The 16,663-nt window shown below is 46.6% G+C and overlaps 1 protein-coding gene across 4 annotated transcripts in view; it reads right to left on the bottom strand.

The window, feature by feature from the left end:
• LOC137616583 (uncharacterized) overlaps positions 1 to 16,663 on the bottom strand; it is a 229,293-nt gene that overhangs the window by 68,911 nt on the left and 143,719 nt on the right. For all 4 annotated transcript variants that reach the window (XM_068346468.1, XM_068346466.1, XM_068346467.1 and 1 more), the window contains exon 4: positions 15,205 to 15,321. In XM_068346468.1, the coding sequence (XP_068202569.1) occupies positions 15,205 to 15,321 (117 nt within the window). The remainder of the gene's footprint in view (positions 1 to 15,204; positions 15,322 to 16,663) is intronic.

A 16,663-nucleotide genomic window follows, 5' to 3' on the forward strand; every position in this document is an offset into this window, starting at 1 on the left:
CTCCCTATATCAATTTGTATAAGCACTGCCTACAGAGGGGTACAGATAGACAAAGATATGTGGGGAACATCTTGAAGAACATATATAAGACTTCCACCAAGGTTCCCTGCTTGTTGATCATATTGTGTCCAATAGCTAACACACTTGCGGACAAGGCGTATTAGCATTAAGCTAAGCTTGATCTCCTGCAGAAATACAATTATAGGAGAGTCCTCATGAATGAGGAGCTCAAGTTCTTCATATTTGGCCTTTACACCCAGACAATTGCATTGCAAAATGGAGGAAAAAACTATGGTTTATTTTCTTGAAGAAACTTTGCATGAAGTCTTCCCACTGGCAATCTTTGATCTGACACTATTTCCCGGTGGTTTCTATAGAGAGGTTCTTGAAAAATTGGGGTTTATCTTTTTCTTCTTCTTTGTATCCTTTTGATCTAATTGTTGAGGGGGATGGTGGACCTCAACTTGAATTTCTGATTTATTTGAATTGTCTTCCAGTTGATCAGAAACATCAACAGACAAAACATCATATTAATTTGAAGTCATAACTTTAATGTTTCTTATGGAAGGGGCAAGAGAGATAGACGTCTCTCTCTTTTTCAATTTAAGAAGTGGTGAGCTACCAGGTTTTTGCAACTTCCCCATTACAGGTGCACGAGGTAAATTTGTTTAAAGTGGAACCTCCATCAAATCAGCCAAGGACACAACCTGAGAGAGGTTTGTATTATTGTTTGTAATGGGGAACAAAGGTTGAACAGAAATGAGCTATGCCCCAGTGTTAATACATCATGGCAAGGCCTTGGCATTTTATCATTAGATAATGTATTTCTTTTCCTAGAACTACTGGTAGTACTAGGTGGGTTTGATGTCTCCTGCAGTAAATTTCCTCTTAATTTTAATGCCTTTGCATAGACGCTTGATTCATTCAGCAGTCTTTTGACATTTACCACACTAATGTGTTCTATACAGTATTTGTTGAGGGCAGCTTCTTCAAACTTATACAGCTCATATATCCTATCAGTGCATTTATGATTTGAGTTGCAGTTTAAACACCTGGCTTCAAATGTACACTCGCCATGGTAAGAATTGGAACACATGCTATACATTTTTTCATTTCTATAAACTTTAGATGGGTGTCCAGATTTAAAACAATTAGAATATTGCAGTGACTTCTGCTTGAAAGGTAAAACTGCAATAATAATTCAATTTTCAATAATAATATGGAAAGGTACTTCAGCATCCTGGAAAGTAATGATAGTTATTAATGTTCCAGGAACTTTATGTACTTTCCATACATTTAGTGGACATATGGCCAGTATCTCCTCGGGAAATTCATATAGGTCTTTGTTGAAAACTACTCCCCTTTCATAGTTAATATTTAGGTGGGGTTTGACATGTAAGGTAATATCATCATTACTTGTCTTCAAGTTTGAACAGTATTAGACTGTGTGCATGATTTGGCATGGAGGAGATAACTTTTTTCCATAACAATATATACAGTATCTCCTAGTGCAATAGTTCCTACTTTTTTCTGAATTAATTTGCATATTTTGAAATAATTACCTGTAGCCCCATAGGTTCACCTTTAAGCTACATTGGTGGTTTTGGCTTTCTCTGGGAAGGCATAACTACATCATCATCTTTTTCAAACCAGTCACCAGGTATATACACATTCAAATCCTTTGGTGGCTTATCGCAAAGAGCACCCATGATATTTAAGTTATTAATTTTAATATTACTAATGTTACATATTGCTTTAAATGCTTTGTCACGACTATTGTAAGATATCCATGAATTCCATTTTTATCCTTATTTCTTTTATCAATTCATAGCAACCAAATGCTCTATCGAGATTATCATAATTTGTCTCTATTGGAATTTGGGAAACATGAAGGATTCGCAGTTTCCTTGTGTTACCCAAATTGCTTGGTGTTGGAACGTAAGTAGAATGGTCCTTTTTAATTTAAAGATCGTCAACAGAATTTTCCTCAATTAAATTGACAGAAGTTGTCAACAGTGACCAGGGGGGGAGGGTGTTAGTCAGCATATCAAGGGTATGGGGCGCCATTTTTCGAAGGGTCCATAGGCAAGGGTGGGTTTTTTTATTGGCTGTTTGGTTGGTTTATAGGCTTGAGAATATTAAGAAAGCATCATACATTGGAGAGGAAACTTGCAGGCTCCACTATCAGCACAGCAAGAGTATATTTCCCACATGGTCCACTCCATACCCTACCAAAACAGACATAGAGGCACAGGTGTAAGCTACACCTGCCTATTAGAACTGAGACCAAGAAAATATGGAATCATCCTCCCAATACTGTATCTGTAATGATGGGCTTCAGGCCAGAAGCTGATAGCCCTACCTCAAAGATTGGCTCCCCCAGATTACGATGACCTTGAGAATAGTTCCGCCAAACACTGTCCAAACCATCTTCGGGATGGTTGAGATCATCCAATACTATCACATATGGCTTTGAATGCAAATGCCTTCCAACCATGATCCCTTCTCCCATTAACCTATGCAAGCAGTAATAACAAAAATGGAAATAGTCATATCATTCAAGAAATTAATAATAAAACAAATAAACAAACAAAATCTACATAAAGATAAGGGAAATACCATTCATAGAGTTAGGACAGCAAGATGAAAGAGAGTTTATAAAATTAGGGAGTCGAAGAGATATTGAGAAGAAGAAAGAGAAGAGAGAAATTTAGATTCGAAGTGGGGGAGCAGTTTCTCCGAGTTCAAGAGCCCTCTTGCCCATCACAATGCTTCAACATAGAAACAATACACCCTGTTGAAGCACAATGATTTCATCAAGGCATTTTGTTGTTAAGAGGGCAGTTGGTCTGGAAATTAATCTCCGTTCTTCCAGTAAAAATCTTATCAATTCTACCTCTTATTTGGCTTGGGAAAATACACAGCAGAGTTATTGAGATTGCCTCTAAAATAACAAATTGGGAGATAATTAGTATTTTTCCTAACATACAAACCTGGAGCTATTTATAAGGTATTACTTTTGGCAACGCTGAAAACCAGCCAAGACAATTTTAGTGAGGGATAATTACCCCATCCGCTAGTTAGCAGGAGGGGGTTGAGGTAAACTGGCTACCCCGCTCACTCACACCTGTCGGTTGAGTAACCACTTGTGCTTTCTGGCAGGACTTCTAGGGGGACAGGGTGGCGGGCCAATTTGTATAAATAGCTCCATGTTTGTATGTTAGGAAAAATACAAATTATTTCCAAATTTGTTATTTGTTCCGACACAGATACAAACCTTCGCTATTTATAGGGTGACTTACTCTTAGGAAGGAGGAAGTTCTACCACCTGGCATTGGTCATGACCCGGGGTTCCCTCTAATTGATCTTTGATCTAATTAGTAGGAACCCTACCCTCGCTAAAATCAAAGAAGTTACAAAGTAACTCAATGATAGCGGCCTGCAGAAGCTTGTGTGAGAGAGACTCGTGGCTTGTCTTTACGTAGGAACTCGAGGAAAAGCATGAGTTCTAAGACATACCCAATACCCTTCCTCACGAGGTATTGGTGACGTAACAAAGTATTTATTCATACTCAGGATGCACAAGGGAAAAGAATCTTACCTGCAGAGGGGTGAGGTCTGTTATGCTTCGGTCTTGCGGAGCTGTTTCCCCAGGGGGGGGAAAAGGTGAAAGACAGAAGGGAGCCAGACATTCTTTTCATTCACCCCAGACTAACCCGGATAACCTCAGCCCTCAACCCTCTGCTACTTGTCCATCAAGGAGCCTGAGGCATTAGATCTCTTGTTGTGCAGCCACCACAGGACGAATGGAAAAGGTTTCCATGCTCCTGTGGGTTACGTCTTTCAGGTAGTGGGCTGTGAAGGTTATCTGACGCTTCCACACGCCCGCTTACAATACCTGTGCTACAGAAAAATTCTTTTTGAACGCCAGAGACGTCATGAGCTCTGGGTCAGTTGGACAGAGGAGGGTCCGGTGTTAGAGCGTATTCGATTACTTTCCTTATCCAGGAGGAAATAGTATTCCTCGTGACCCTCCTCTTGACCTCCCCCGTGCTGACAAAAAGTGCTTGTACAGGGGGGGGCGAGCTTTCCCTGTTTTTTTTAAGTAACACTTCAGACTCCTTACGGGACATAGTAACAGTTGGTCTGGATCTTTGGTTACTGAACTAAGACTCTCTATCCAAAATGGGCCGAACCTGGAGTCCGGCACACCCGGATTTTCAGTCTTAGCTACAAACTCAGGGACGTAGTTGAGAATTACTTCCCCCCCCATCTCCTATAGTGGGAGACATCAGAAGATAGACCATGAAGTTCACTAACTCTCTTGGCCGAAACCAGTGCGAGCAGGAACACCGTATTCCTCGTGAGGTGGCGATCGAAGGCCTGGTGTAGTGGTTCATAGGGGAAGCCCTTCAGAAACCTGAGGACCCGTACCACGTTCCAAGGGGGAGGTCTTAGCTCTGCCTGGGGACAAGTAAGCTCGTAACTACGTATGAGAAAAGAGTTCCAACGAAGAGGAAATATCGACTTCTTTCAGTCTAAAGGCAAGACTCAAGGCTGAGCAGTAGTGTTTGACTGCCGAGACCGAGAGAAGCATTTCTTCCCGAAGGTATACAAGAAACTACGCTATAGTTGGAACAGAGGCATCGAGGGGAGAGATACCCCTTCCACGACACCAACCACAGAAAACTGACCACTTCACTTGGTAGACTGCCTTTGTGGATCTCCTGAGGTGTCCAGCCATTCTTTCCACAACCGGTTGCGAAAAGCCTCTCTGTGTGAGAAGGTGCTGGATAGTCTCCAGGCGTGAAGTCGAAGTGAAGCTACGGCTTTGTGGAAGATGATGGCATATGGTTGTTTGAGGAGGTCGTGCTGTGGAGGGAGCTCCCTCGGGATCTCTGTGAAGAGATGCAGAAGGTCCGGGAACCATTCAGACAGAATGGAGGAAACGCGTAAGCGTCCAGGTTTATCCACCGTAGTTGGAAAGCATCTTGCCAAAGAGCTTGGGGATCCGGGACTGAGGAGCAGTAAAACGGGAGCCTGAAATTCAGGGCCGTTGTGAACAGATCCACAGTCAGGGAACCCCACAAAGTCAGGACTTTGTTGGCTATCAGAGGATTCAAAGATCACTACCACCGTGGTGTTGTCGCTCATCAACACCACGGAGTGCCCCACCAGGACCTGGTGGAACTTTTTGAGGGCCAGAAAGGCTGCCCTCATCTCTAAGAGATTTATGTGCTGGTACCTTTCTGATTCGGACCATTGGCCGGAGATGTAATGGTGCAGCATGTGAGCCCCCCACCCTTCTTTTGATGCATCCGAAAAAAGCATCAATTACGGGGGAGAGACGAGAAGATCGACCCCCTTGCAGAGGTTTGGCTCTGCCAGCTACCACCTCAGGTCCGACTGTTCCTCTAGCCCTATGCGGACTAGGTGATCCCGGGAATCGGAGTGTTGGTTCCACTGGGATTTTAGTCACCACTGGAGGGATCTCATCCTGAGGCAACTGTTGGGGACCAGTCAGGTCAGGGAAGAGAGGTGACCGAGAAGGCGAAGCCAATACTGCGCCGGGAGCTCTTCCCGACTGAGGAAGACCTGTGCTATCTCCCTCAGTCTCTGGAGAGGGGAGCAGGTGAGACTTCTCGAAGTTTACCACGATCCCCAGATCCTGGCAAAATCTTAGAAGCTTGTCTCGGTGGTGGAGAAGGGCCGCCTCCGAGTCTGCCAGAATCAGCCAGTCATCCAAGTATCTTAGGGGACAGATACCGACTCTGTGAGCCCAAGATGATAATAGTGCGAATACTCTCAAGAATACCTGGGGTGGTGTGGAAAGACCGAAACACAGTACCCTGAACTGGTAATGCTTCCGACTGAACATGAATCTCAGATACTTTTTGGAAGATGGGTGAATTAGGATCTGGAAGTATGCGTCCTTTAGATCTAGAGTGCAGATGAAGACCTGATGTCTTATCGCTTGTCTGACTGTGTCGGCCGTCTCCATCCTGAAAGGTATCTGTTCATCAAACCTGTTCAGGGCCGAGAAGTCGATGACTGGTCTCCAGTCTCCAGACGCCTTTTTCACAAGAAAAAGTCGACTGTAAAAGCCCGGGGACCCGTTGAAGACCTCCTGGAGAGCGTCCTTCTCCAACATGGACTGGACTTCTGTCCTGAGGGCAAACTCCCGTCCGGATCCCTTCGCACAGGAGTTCGATGGAATTGGCACTCGAGTCAGTGGAGGGAGAAAGAGTGTGAACGGGATAAGATACCCTGAACGAATCACCTCAACCGTCCAGGGTTCGGCCTCTGCCAGCGGCTTTGCAGCCATTCTCCCACAGGTGGGTAAATGGGATGATTGCCTGTCCTATTGGGACCAGCCTCGGCCGGATCCCTTCTTACCCTTTCCTCCACGAAAGGACTTTTTGCTGTGAAAGGCTTGCTTCGCACCCTTTTTACCCTGCTGTTTTGGGTCTTTAGCCCTTTTCGGTTGCGGATTTTGCTGTGCTTTCCGCTGTGGCTGAGAGGGGTAAGGTCTAACTGTTAAGACCTTTTGGATGAGGGTGTCCTGGCTGGACTTCCTCCACCTCTCTGCCACCAGCTCAACATCCTCAGGATGGAACAAAGAATTGCCCTCGAAAGGAGCATTTCTCAGTCTCGCTACTTTGGCCTGAGGGAGATGTCTATGGAACTTGCCCATGACGGCATCTCTCCTCTTCAGGATAGTGTTGGCCCAAAGGTTCACTACCAGATGGGAGAGGAACTCGATGGCCCGAGTGCAAGACAATAGGAAAGTCTCCAAAGACTTCCTGGAGGACTCCTGAGACAGATCCTTAGACCGCATCTGTTGTCCTAAGGATCCTGGTTCAGGATTTCAGAGGCCAAAAAGGAGACTGGAAGTCCCGTAAGTTTCTCGAGGGTGTGGCCTTCGAGAGTGGCTCTATAAAGTGGTCAAGAGGCAGCGTTGCAAGAGATTCCCCGAGGATCTCGTAATACCTCCTCTGAAACACAAACGGAGGAGATAGGACCATGGAAGACGAGCTGGAGCAGAGAGAGGAGGTGGACCCAGTTGCCTGGAACACTGCCTTCTGTTTGGTACTCTTCAACCCCTTTGACCAGGGCAAAGCTGCACTGGTCCTCTGAGGTTTCTGAGTGCCGTAGAACTGGTCAAGGACCGTTTCTTTTCCATCCAGAGGGGCTGCCGATGCATCTGGTAGTCCATTAATGGAATGGATGCAGACTAGGATCTGGCAGAAGGCATGTTCCGACTCCTTCCTCTCATCCTCCATAAGCTTAGGGATAGCAGCTGCTGGCAGAGCGTCGTCCTCGAGATCGCTCTGCCCTTCCACGTCCGAGCTCTCATCCATAGGAGCCCGGAGCGGGTCAAAGTTGTCAACTGGATAAACTGGGAATAGGGAGACTGCTGAGGAGGTATTCGCTTCCAGCTGCCTGGTAGGCAGTGAGGAGGGAAGCCTGGCCGAGGATTTGGGGATGGTGAACAAATCCTTCGGTTCCCTCCCACGAGGCCGGAGGTCCTCTGTTCACAAGGGTCTAGAGGGCTCCGTCGGCTACGGGTGGAATGTAAGTCCGCTGCCATATGGGGTAAATCCCGTCCAGTTGTAGGCTGTGCCTCCTTAGGCACTATCTCGACCGGTGAGGGACGGAAGGAGTCTCCATAGGAAGTAATACTATCCTCCTTGGATGGTGAAGGACGAATCCTTTTCCTTTTCCCCTTTGGTCTGGCCTGTGGCTTCTTGAACTGCAGGGGGCTACCCTGAGGTTCTTGCCTAATCTCCTCCAGAGGTCTTTTGCGAGGGGATGACCGTTTCCTCTTGCCAGAAGGACCCGCATGCACAGAATCTTCCGAACTCCTAGGGTCGTTGGGAGGAGAGGACCCTGGGAAGAGAGGAGGCGATAAAGGGATCCTAGGCGAATCACCTAAGGACTGGGAGTAGGGAAAAACTCCTTTCATGGCTTGGCGAATTACATTGAATAGGGCGCTAAGCCACAGGGGGTCAAGGGCTCCTGACGAACTAAGGAGGAGGTCCTTGGGAAGACACTGCTACCTAGGTTTAGGAACCTGGGCAGGTTTCCTAACCCTCGCATCTGAGGGAGGCTTCCCTACAGGCAAGATCGGCACAGGCCTACCCTTAGGGATAGGATCTGGGCTCAGTCGCGCAGGCGACTGTTGTCTCTGTTGAGGCCTAAGAGGCTTGAGAGACTGATCGTGAGCTGTTGGTAGACGGAAGGGTGCTCGTGAGCGCGCCCTTCCTGATTGCGCGCACCTTGTTCGCACTCGTGGTGCGCATAAGGTTGTTCGCGCTCATGGCGCACAGTAGGTTATTCGCGTACATGGCCCGCTACAGGTTGTTCACGCGCATGGCAAGCAACAGGATGTTCGCCCATATGGCGCGCCATAGGTTGAACCCGCGCACCATGTTCGCCATTTTTTTTGGCCTCGACAAGTTGGTCGTGCGCGGCAATTTGGCCGTGCGCACCAACTTGGTCGTGCACACGAGAGCTCTCAGGTTGGTGAGAGAACTCACTGCTACACTCAGCTGATGGTTCACGATAGCTTGTGTTGTGAGCGCGAACGATCAACACAATGAGAGTTTGAAAACTCTCTGTCATATAAAGAATGACCATGGTCACGAGAACCCGAAAGTTCAGCGTGAACTGTGTTGCACGAACACGAAGGATCAACGCAACGAGAAACCAAAGTTTCTCTGTCACGAGAGCCCGGAGGATCAACGTGACTAAGGGTACGAGAGACCAAAGGCCCAATGTAGCCTGTGTTGCGAGACCCCGAAGAGTCAGCGCAACGAGAAACCAAAGTTTCCCAGTCACGAAACACCGAAGTGATAGGGTGACTAAAGTTACGAGAGCCCAAGGGTTCAGCGTAACTCAGGTTACAAGACCTCGAAGGATCAACGTAATGAGGAACCAAGGTTCCTCTGTCACGAGACCCAGAAGGGTCAGCGTGACTGACGGCACGAGAACCCGGAGGTTCAACGTTACCATTGTTGCAAGACCCCGAGGATTTAGCGTAACAGAAAACCGAAGGTTTCAAGCCACGAGAGCCCGAAGGTTCAGCGCGACACAGTCCCGAGGAACACCTGCTGTCATGAGAACCCGCAGGATCAACATGACAAGAGCCCGAAGGCTCACGATCATGCCAGCCCAAAGGGTGATCGTCACGAGACCCCGAAGGGTCAACGTGAGGAGAACCAGCAGGTTCAACGTGAGGAGAACCAGCAGGTTCAAAAAGACGTCTCCTCACAGCCCGAGGAGGAGAACGTCCGGGGTGGAGAGGGGTTACCCACCCCTCCACTCAACGAACCTCCAGAGAGGAACGTTCAACAGACTCCGCCCGAGGGGGAGACTGATCGAGGACTACAGATAATTCCTCCGCAGAGGAGGAGAGTTCACCCGAAGGAGAACTACGCTTATAACAAGGTTTTCGTTCCACCTCTGGAGGAGAACCAAATGCGTACGGAGATTGCTGATGTAAAGAGGCAATCTTCTCTCGCCAATGAGAGATATGTTCCCCAGAACAGGAAGCTTGCCTTGGAGAGAGCCCTGCCACCACCCTTGGTGGGTTAGCTGACTCCTCGGCGTCGGAACCAGACTCTCAGACTGACCGACGGGCAACAGCACCTGCGCCCAAAAGAGGAGGATCAACCTCCGCAGAGGAATGAGATGACTGCCTTCTCTCTGCTCCCCTTCGGAGGAGTTCGAGGAGAACTTCCTTCAAAGGGGGACCATCGACAACCAGCGATGGCCACAAAGACACAAGGTCTAGAGAGGAACAGGCACTCCCTGGGGAATGGGAAGGAGTCGATTCACTAGGGGAGCCGTCACCTTCACCTATCCCACAGGGTTGACTGGAAGGGCCTGGTCGAGAATTAGCTTTGGGCAGAGATTTGGGCGCAGAGGAACCAGAAGCCAGCGATTTCTTCAATTTCGAGAAAGACCCCGAAAGCGAAGTTTCGCGCTTAGACTTCTTCTTCTTACGTGCAAACCTCTCCCACTGGGAGGCAGGCCACTCCCTAAACTCGGAACAGGTGTTGTTCCGCGAACACTGACGTCCCCGGCAAGCCAAGCATAAAGGGTGAGGGTCCGTCTCCACGGAAGAAATGAAGGTACCGCAGCGGCGGCCCTCAATACCTGGACATGTCCGCATAGCGGGACAATAACCAAACACACACCAATACACACAAAAGAAAAAGGAATAGTAATAAAGTAAAGGCAGTTTGTTTTAACGGGAGAGAGATACGGTACGTCTGCGGGGTAGCCAGTCTACCCCAACCCCTTCACGCTAACTAGCGGATGAGGTAATTATCCCACACTAAAATTGTCTTGGCTGGTTTTCAGCGTTGCCGAAAGTAATACCCTATAAATAGCGAAGGTTGGTACCTGTGTCGGAACAAACATAAATGGAACTAGTTGCTACTCATGTTTCTACATGACCAATAAGTCCCCGTAATAAAAAAAAAAAATAATTAGACATTAACATGACAAATTCAGATAATTTGTATTTTTCCTAACTATACAAATCTTAGCTATCTAATAGGGGTATTACTTTCGGCGTAGCTGAAATGACGAGCCATTAATTTTTAACGAGGGTTTACCACCCACACCGCTAGTTAGCGGTGGTAGGGGAGGGTAGCCCTCATACACCTGTGCTTGAGCTCACTTTGCTTGGAGGTAGGACTTCAAAGGGGATAGGGCTGGCGGGCAAGTTTAGTTAAATAGCTAAGGTTTGTATAGGTAGGAAAAATACAAATTATCTGCGAATTTGTCATTTGTTCCGTAACTGGAATACAAACCACGCTATTTAATAGGGGTGACTCACCCACTAGGTTCTGGCTTTTGGCTTTGCTCGGGGTCTCCTTATTTGAGTGTGTTAGCACTCAAGAAATAAGGAGTCCCTGCACCTCATTAAAACCTTACTACACAAGGTCTGCGGCCTACGCAAGATGTGTGTGAAGGTATGAAGTGTGACTCGTCCTAGAAAGTTGTTCTAAAGTTCTTTAGATGGAAACTTGTCAACTAGGACTTTCCCAATACCACCTCGTCAGGGTGTGGGGACGTAACAGTACTGTATTAATATTAATACTAAGAACACAAGGGAGCAAGGTTTACCTGCAGTGGTTTGAGGTCAGCTATGCAGAGAACCCAGGATGCTGCTTTCCCCAAGAGAGGGGATGATGAAGAAAAGAATAAGGGCCAGTCAAACCTTTTCATTCATGCAGACTAAAACCGGGTAACAGAGCCCTCAACCTTCTACTTGTCCATTAAGGAGCTTAAGGTTTTAAACCAGCTGTTGTGCAGCCACCACAGGAACGATAGACATAGTATCAAGTCTCCTGTGGGTCACGTCTTGCAGGTAGTGGGATATGAACGTTGTTTGCCGTTTCCACACCCCAGCTTGAAGAACCTGCGTCACTGAAAAAAAATTTTTGAAGGCCAGGGACGTAGCTCTGCCCCTGACATCATGTGCTCGGGGGCGACGTGACGGAGGAGGGTCTGGATTCAGTGCCAGGTCAATAACCCTGCCAATCCATGCAGAGATGGTGTTCTTGGTCTCTTAGTCCCAGTGCTGACGAATAGTGCTGGCACACGAGGACGGGCTGCGGCTGTTCTTTTGAGGTACAGCCTCAAGCTCCTTACTGGGCATAGTAAGAGATGGTCTAGGTCATCTGTTACAGTACGGAGACTAGAAATCCAGGAGGAGTTGAATCGAGGATCCGCTACTCCCGGATTCTGAGCTTTAGCAATAAACTCAGGGACGAAGCTGAACGTTACCTCCCCCCATACCCTTGAATGGGCTATGTCATACGAGAGACCATGAAGTTCGCTGACTCGCTTGGCCGAGGCCAAAGCTAGCAAGAACACTGTCTTCCAGGTTAGGTGGCGATCTGATGCCTGGCATAATGGTTCATAGGGAGGTCTCTTAAGAGACCTGACAACTCGAACCACGTTCCATGGGGGAGGTCTCAATTCCAATTGAGAGCAGGTAAGTTCATAACTCTGTATGAGTAGAGAAAGTTCTAGCGATGAAGAAATGTCCATTCCTTTCAGCCTGAAGGCGAGGCTTAAGGCTGAGCGATAGCCTTTCACTGCCGAGACTGATAGATGCATTTCTTCACGCAAATACACGAAGAACTCCACTTTGCCTGGTAGACTGCTGCTGATGACTTTCGCATGTGTCCACACATCCTGATTGCAACTTGTTGCAAAAATCCTCTCTCAGAGAGGAGATGCTGGATAGTCTTCAGGCGTGAAGTCGTAGAGAACCTACGGCTTTGTGGAAGATGTTGGCGTGTGGTTGTTTGAGTAGATTGTGTCGTGGAGGGAGTTCTCTTTGCGGCTCCGTTAGGAGTTGCAGAAGATCCAGGAACCACTCTGCGTGATGCTAGAGCAGAGCTATGAGGGTCATTGAAAGATTGACCGATGTTCTGGTCTTGTTGAGTACCCTCATCATCAGACAGAACTGGGGAAAGGCGTAAACGTCGATGTTGTCCCACCGTTATTGGAAAGCATCTTGCTAGAGAGGCTTGGGGTCTGGGACTGGGGAACAGTAAAGCGGGAGCCTGACGTTCAGGGCCATTGCGAAGAGGTCCACAGTCGGAGATCCCCACAAAGTCAGGACTTTGTTGGCTACTAGATGATCCTAAGACCACTCGGTACTCACTATCTGAGATGCTCTGCTCAGGTTGTCGGCGAGCACATTCCTCTTGCCTGGAATGAAGCGTGCCGATAGTGGTATCGAGTGGATTTCGGCACATCTCAGTATCTCTAATGCTAGATGGGATAGTTGCTGCGAAAAAGTACCTCCTTGTTTGTTGATGTAGGCCACTACTGTGGTGTTGTCGCTTATCACCACCACAGAGTGACTTGCCAGGTACTGTTGGAACTGTTAAAGGGCTAGAAAGACAGCCTTCACCTCTAGGAGATTTATGTGGAGGTACTTTTCTGACCCTGACCAGAGGACTGACGTCGTGTGGTGCAGTACGTGGGCCCCCCACCCTTTTTTTGAAGTGTCCGAAAACAGCATCAAATCCGGGGGAGGACGAGAAGATCCACTCCCTTTCGTAGGTTCTCGTCTGCCACCCACCACTGGAGATCCGTCAGTTCAGCAAGTCCCATGGGGATCTCGATGTCCGGTGAGTCGTACGCTTGATTCCATCAGGACTTGAGTCACCACTGGAGGGATCTCATCCGGAGGCGACCATTGGGAACTAGATGGGCCAGCGATGAAAGATGACCGAGGAGAAGTTCTTCTCGTCTGAGAAAAGGTCTTGCGACCTTCCTCAGCTTTGCTATCCTGTCGCCTGATGGGAAGGCTTTGTGGAGAGTGGTGTCTATAATCATGCCTAAGTATACCAGTCTTTGAGTGGGAAGCAGGGAAGACTTCTTGAGATTACCAGATCCTGGCAAAGTCTCAGAAGTTTGTCTCGGTGTTGAAGAAGGGTTGACACAGAGTCTGCTAGGATTAAACAGTCGTCCAGATAACGGAGGAGACAAATGCCAATCCTATGTGCCCAAGATGATACTAAGGTGAACACTCTGGTGAAGACCTGTGGTGCTGTGGAAAGACCGAAGCATAGCACCTTGAACTGGTACATTCTGTTGTCTAAGCTGAATCTTAAGTACTTCCTTGAAGACAGATGGACTGGGATCTGGAAGTACGCATCCTTTAGGTCCAGTATGCACATGAAGTCTTGGGGTCTTACTGCTAGTTTGACCGTGTCTCCCGTCTCCATGCTGAAAGGAGTTTGTTTGACAAACTTGTTCAGAGCTGAGAGGTCGATGACTGGTCTCCAGCCTCCAGACACATCTTCTTGACAAGAAAGAGTCGATTGAAGAAGCCTGGGGATCCGTCGAGGACCCCTTGGAGAGCGCCCTTCTTCAACAAGGTCTGGACTTCTGCCCGAAGGGCTTGCCCCCTTGCCAATCCCATGGCAAGGGAGTTCAATGACACTGGATTCGTCGTCAAGGGAGGTAGAGTTGTTATGAACGGGACGTGATATCCTAGACCGATCACAGAGATTGTCCAGGAATCGGCCCCGAGTTGCTTCCACCTGTTTGAGCAACTTTGTAGGCATCCCCCCACTGCTGGAAATGCAGGGGGGCTGCCTATCCTAGCGTTTGCGGCCTCGGCTGCCCCCTCTAGGATTTTTGCCTCCCCTGGAGGACTTTTTGCCTTTCCTTTCTTTGACAGGTAAGGGCTTAGACACCATAGTCTTTGCTGCTGTTGTCATCATAGTGGTCTTGACTGGACGGAACTGCTGTGGTGCTGGAGGCTTATAGGGCTTGGATGTTAAAGCCCTATGAAGGAGGGTGTCTTGATGAGACTTCCTCCACCTCTCAGCGGCATGTTCCACATCCTTAGGCTCGAAAAGAACAGACCCCACTATGGAGGAATGTCTGAGCCTATTGATCTCAGCGCTAGGGACCTTCTGATGGAATCTCTCTACTACTGCCTCCCGACATTTCAGGATGGTATTTGCCCACAAGTTCAAGACTTGGTGGGCCAGAAACTCGATCTTGCGAGTACCTGAGAGAAGGAAGGTTTCCATAGCTTTCCTGGTACGTTCCTTGGAGAAATCAGATATCAACGTGGCTTGCATAGCACACTTCGCGACTCTCCTGATTGAGGATCTCGGCTGCCGAGAATGAGACCTGCTGGTTGGAGTCTCTCAAGAGGGACTCCCCTGCTTAGCTCTTCCAGCGAGTGGTGAAGTGGAAGAGCTAGACAAGGCTCCTCTAGGATCTCAAAGTACCTCCTCTGGTGTACGCGAGGAGGTGGGAGGAGCTTATTGGTGATACAGGAATGGTTGGAGGAGGACATCTTGGAGAGCTACCCTCCCCTACCCCGCTAAATAGCGGTGTGGGTAGTAAACCCTCGTTAAAAATCAATGGCTCGTCATTTCAGCTATGCCGAAAGTAATACCCCTATTAAATAGCGTGGTTTGTATTCCAGTTACGGAACAACTAGGTTTTATTATTAGTCATTTTTCAGGATATACAGTGCCTTTCTAGATAGCAGAAATTTATAGATAACTCATCTCACAAATAACTCAATTCAAAAGTATAGGCTATATATAGAAATAAAGTGCTATTACAATACACTTTTACATTATCAAGCTTAATAAGAGTCATAACACAACTAAATAAAAAGGAAAGCAAAGGTTTATAACATACCTGTCACTTTGAGCATCACGAATGCGAGTAATGGGTGACAGTGGCAGATCACGGTGAGTAGCCGAGTCCAAAGATGGGGCACGATGCATACCTTGTTGATGTACCCGAGAACTTTTACTAAAAGTTTAAAGGGAAAAATTAGTTACTAGAAAAATAAACAGTACACATGTAAGCATAATTCATCAAATTTTTATACCGTAGAAGAGGTAGCATTATCAACATACTGTAGTTTTATTTCTAACTGTTTATCAGACATTATCATACATTTTCCAACAACTTTACATGAAAGTATTTTGAAGATGTCACTAAAACACTACAGTACTGTAGAGTAATATTGAATAATAAATATTTCCATAAACTTCTGATGTTCATATTGGAGGTGATTTGGGCACTGATCACATGTATACTGTATATGGTCAGACTCTATGTTAGCTAGGGCAATGTCACTGTTCTTTGCCTCTGCCATTCATGAGTAGCCTTTAAACCTTTAAAAGAATATTTTCCTCATAGTACCTCTTTTGTAATAGTAAATTGTAAAGGTTACCAACCAAGTTAACAGTGCATAAAGGTAAAGGGACTTGCTGTTAGTTCAGGGGAAATCCAGGGATTACTAGATAGTTGACTAAAGTGTTGATGACGACGATAATGACAAGCTTCTACTTTTAGATAATTAGTAATTGAGCTTTACAAGATATTTCTAGCTTTCTTTATCTAAGTTCAGAGTCCATTGAATCCTCTCTTACAATGGTAACTTTGGTCCTACCCATCCTGTTGCCAACCTAACTAACTCCCCAAGTTGAGTATACTGTAGTTTTTAAAGAGGTTCTTTCGGTAAGGTATCTGAAATTTTGCTGCACCTTACAGATTCGAAAGCCTTTCACAGAAGACATATTCTTTTCTTCCTTTAGACCGTTCTGTTGCTAACCCATGCATGTCACAATACTAATTGATCTATAATACAACTAGATAATGAAGCAAAAGACAGAGTGGGTAGTCTAGATCCTAATATCCCTACATTCTCCATAGTGAGTGCTCCTAAATTATATAGTATTAAAAAGATGGATGACATGGTATAGGCTATCTTACAATTCCCTTGAACCTTATATCAACTAAACTCAATAGTTTGCATCATGTTGTGAACTACAGTCTTTTTTTCATTTATTTATTATGCAAAGCTGAAAATTAGATAAAAACAGTTAATATCATCACAACTTGAAAATCCACAAACAGTCTCCAAAATTTTTCATACCTCTTGTCATTGTCTATATTCATTGCATCTCAAAAGATAGCATTTACAGTATTGTAGTAATGGATTGGATTAATGAATTTGGACTATATAGCCCAGTGCTAGATTCTGAGGCCATTTCCTTATCATTGCAAAGACTAATCAATGGAGGAAAAGTGGTAGAAATCAACAGGTGACATTTAACTCCCAATATTCAAGGAGGTATAACTACCT

The sequence above is a fragment of the Palaemon carinicauda genome, chromosome 22 (genome assembly GCF_036898095.1).
Source record: "Palaemon carinicauda isolate YSFRI2023 chromosome 22, ASM3689809v2, whole genome shotgun sequence".
NCBI classification, from domain to species: domain Eukaryota; kingdom Metazoa; phylum Arthropoda; class Malacostraca; order Decapoda; family Palaemonidae; genus Palaemon; species Palaemon carinicauda.